This window comes from Morone saxatilis, unplaced genomic scaffold, assembly GCF_004916995.1.
Source record: "Morone saxatilis isolate NCDOM2014 unplaced genomic scaffold, NCSU_SB_2.0 Contig12, whole genome shotgun sequence".
Lineage (NCBI taxonomy): Eukaryota > Metazoa > Chordata > Actinopteri > Moronidae > Morone > Morone saxatilis.
Window position 1 is genome coordinate 469,264 of NW_023339674.1, and position 3,154 is coordinate 472,417.

Genomic DNA, 3,154 nt, shown 5'->3' on the forward strand with positions numbered 1-3,154 from the left:
GTCCCATTTAGAGTCAAACAGACCATAAAGCAGGGAAGCAAAGTTTAGATCTTAAATAATGAACAAACACTGAGATATCGGCCTGCTGTGGATATTATTTAAGTTTTCTTACATCCCTTAAAATCAAGAAGATCTCACGACTCCCTGTGACACCGTGGCGACCCCTAGTGGAGGTCTGACATTGGACATTGAACAAAGAACGTCAGTGTCTGTACATCAGTGGTTCCTTCACAGCGACGTACATTCAGTCAGAACTCTCTCCGGTCCCGTCACGCTACACATACTTATTTACATTTATGTATTTCTCTTTATGGCGAAAAGCCAGACCAATAAAGCAAACTGAAGAGAGAGAGAGAGAAAAGAAAAAGGACACTGACCTTTGGCACAGGTAGTTGTGTGTTGCTCAGAGACCCCTGGCTCCTCCTCTCTGGTCCCTCCACCTGAACAAACAGGGTCAGATCAACTCATGAAGCTTCACTTGTGGACAGAATGATCAAACTGAAGTCTCATTAGAAGGTCTAGATGAACTACCAGAGGCTTGCGGATGCCCAGGCGGACCGTGCCAGCTGGGACAGACTTCAGGACCTCCACAGCCTCGGCCAGGGTGTGCAGGTCCACCTGGGTCTGGTTGACTGACACTAGCTGGTCTCCAGGAAGCAGACCGCCACGGCGCTCAGCTGAACCGCCGGGAACCAGAGACCGAATCACCATCACACATCGACCAGGATCCAGCGGGTCCTGAAGAACAACACGTTACATCCATCATGTGTTTGAGGACATTCAGCCTCTGTAAGAATTCATGCTACATTGTTTTGGTTGAGCTGCTGAGTTTTAGAGATAACCTCAACAGCAATGACATCAGCCGGTTACTCAAAATAATGGAATGGACAACAGATCCAACATGTATAAAAGGATACTAAAGAAAACAACAACAAACAAACAACTGTCAGCTAGTATCCATGGTGACCATATATCCATATAAAAGGTCCATTTTCAGCTGTATTTTAGCTGTGATCTCAGTGAATTCAGCACAACCCTAAACACAACATAACAAGGACATTTTCAGAACTGTTTTCTAAGCGTTAAGCTAACTGTGTGTTTACCAGCACTGCTGTAGTTTTAGAAAGGTCAGGAACACAGAACTTGCTAGGGAGGGTTGGTGGCATGCACCAAAGCTTCAAAATAAAGGTCTTTTTGGGCAATTACTTCACAACTTTACTGCTTCAAGGTGCAGGTACAGGCATTAGGAACAGGGTGATGTACGATATTATGAATCGCTCCAGTCAGTCCACAATCCTGAACCTGGAGATGAAGGGCCTATTTGTGATACATGTGTTTCTTAAGAAAATGTGATATTACACTTTAGTGTTATATTACAAGTATATTTTATTTATTATCATGATAATATCGTGCATTTTGTTTTTTTTTGTTAATTTGTTTGTTTGTATGTTTGGCTGCAAACAAAAGGTTTGTAACAGTTTTTTTTTGGCTGGTATAAGTAAAAACCCAGATTCACTTTTTAAATTCTGATTCTAGTTTTTATTTCTTACTTCTTACTTTCTGAAAAGCTTGAACACAGGACATAATTTAATAAACGACTCAATGTGGTCAAATGTCATACAGTGTCTGCTGGAAATAGCTTTTCATCCACACTGACAGTTCCTCCAGTCAGAGAGCCACAGACACTCAGTCCTCCCCCAATCATTCACTGTAACTGTGGCTCTCAGAGAGACAGGCAGGGGGAGACAGAGACCAGAGAAATGACAGAAAATCCATCCATACAAACACACAACAACACACAAACATGCAGAGGTAAAAGTCCATTCCTCATCATCCGACTCCACAAACATCGACAGTGTGGAGGTCAGAGCACCCAAACAAGAGAGGGTGGAAGTGAACTGGGAGACAGACGGACTGAAGAACAGGACGCAAACACAAACTGTCAGCAGTCAGAGTGGAGACAATGAGTTTAAAATGAGAAAAGGAATGTGGAAAAAGGAGCCTTTAATGCTCCAACCAGCAGCTCAGACCTAAAGCTCGGGTCTTTGTAGTTTCAGTAATATCTAATATCACAGTATGCTCAAGTCTGATCCGTCTGAGTGTTCATGTGCTGTTATCCAGTGTGCGAACTACAACCCCACTACATACAGAGAAAGGCAATTATGAGAAGAATAATTGTGACTTGGCCTGAGTGGGACTACACTGATTCTGATATCTGAGTTAAAGTGAGTGAGTTTTCTGATATTGAGCTGCAATGCTTCAGTGGTTTAGCATGCAGAATAGATCCTTTATTGAATTAGTGATGAATCACCCTCATGCATGAATCATACATCAATAACAGCCCAACTTTAGGCATGACCCATGATGATGAAGATACAGAAAGAACAGCTGCAAACTAAAGTTCTCCGAGCTACATCAGCGTTATTCACCTCTACAGACCAAACTCCAATGTTTATGGACAATAACATGTCAAATGTAGTCCCCCCTGCAGTTCGCAACCTGCTGTAATCTCTGTTTGGGTTCAGCTGTTGGACGCTCGGTTTGCTCTGAGGGTGTGTGAGTACGAACACCATCAATCACCACAATGGTAAAATGAGGCCAAAGTAGAAAATAGACTGTGAGATCACTCGTGTAAAAGGTCATAACCCTTCTCTCCGTCCAAGTATGGATTTTGGCGTCCATTCGCTGAAGATTGCTGAAAGCTCCAAATGGTTAGTAAGTGAGTCTTTGAGCTTATTATTCCCAAAGGTTAACAAAGCAATCCAAGCTTTACAGAGCAACTGAAGACCTCTACGGACCCGTCTCACTGCTCTGATGTCACAGTGGACTCCAGGGTGTGTCAGTACACTGTGACATCACTTTGGGCGTGGTTAAGGTGCATCAGACTTTCAACTGGAAGGACTCTTGTTTATTCACCATAAACTCAATTTAACTTATTCACTTAATGTTTTCTTTGGTCATAAATCTACTTATAATTACTTCCCCTATACAGACTGTTTTATTTATTAGTGTTCAGCAAATAACAACAAAGTGTTTGTCTAAATAAGATATTTCAGCTAATATTGAGCTTGATTTAACCAGTAACAACAATGGTTGCATAATATCCCAGCAGAGAAGAGCACTTGCACAACTCAGTTTAAGAGAAAGTCGTCTG

At 42.1% G+C, this 3,154-nt stretch overlaps 1 protein-coding gene across 1 annotated transcript in view; it reads right to left on the reverse strand.

The window, feature by feature from the left end:
• patj (PATJ crumbs cell polarity complex component) overlaps positions 1-3,154 on the reverse strand; it is a gene marked incomplete in the record, with an annotated part of 80,891 nt that overhangs the window by 57,135 nt on the left and 20,602 nt on the right. Inside the window, 2 exon segments of the mRNA XM_035653518.1 lie at positions 378-440; positions 532-738. Coding sequence (XP_035509411.1) covers positions 378-440; positions 532-738 — 270 coding nt within the window.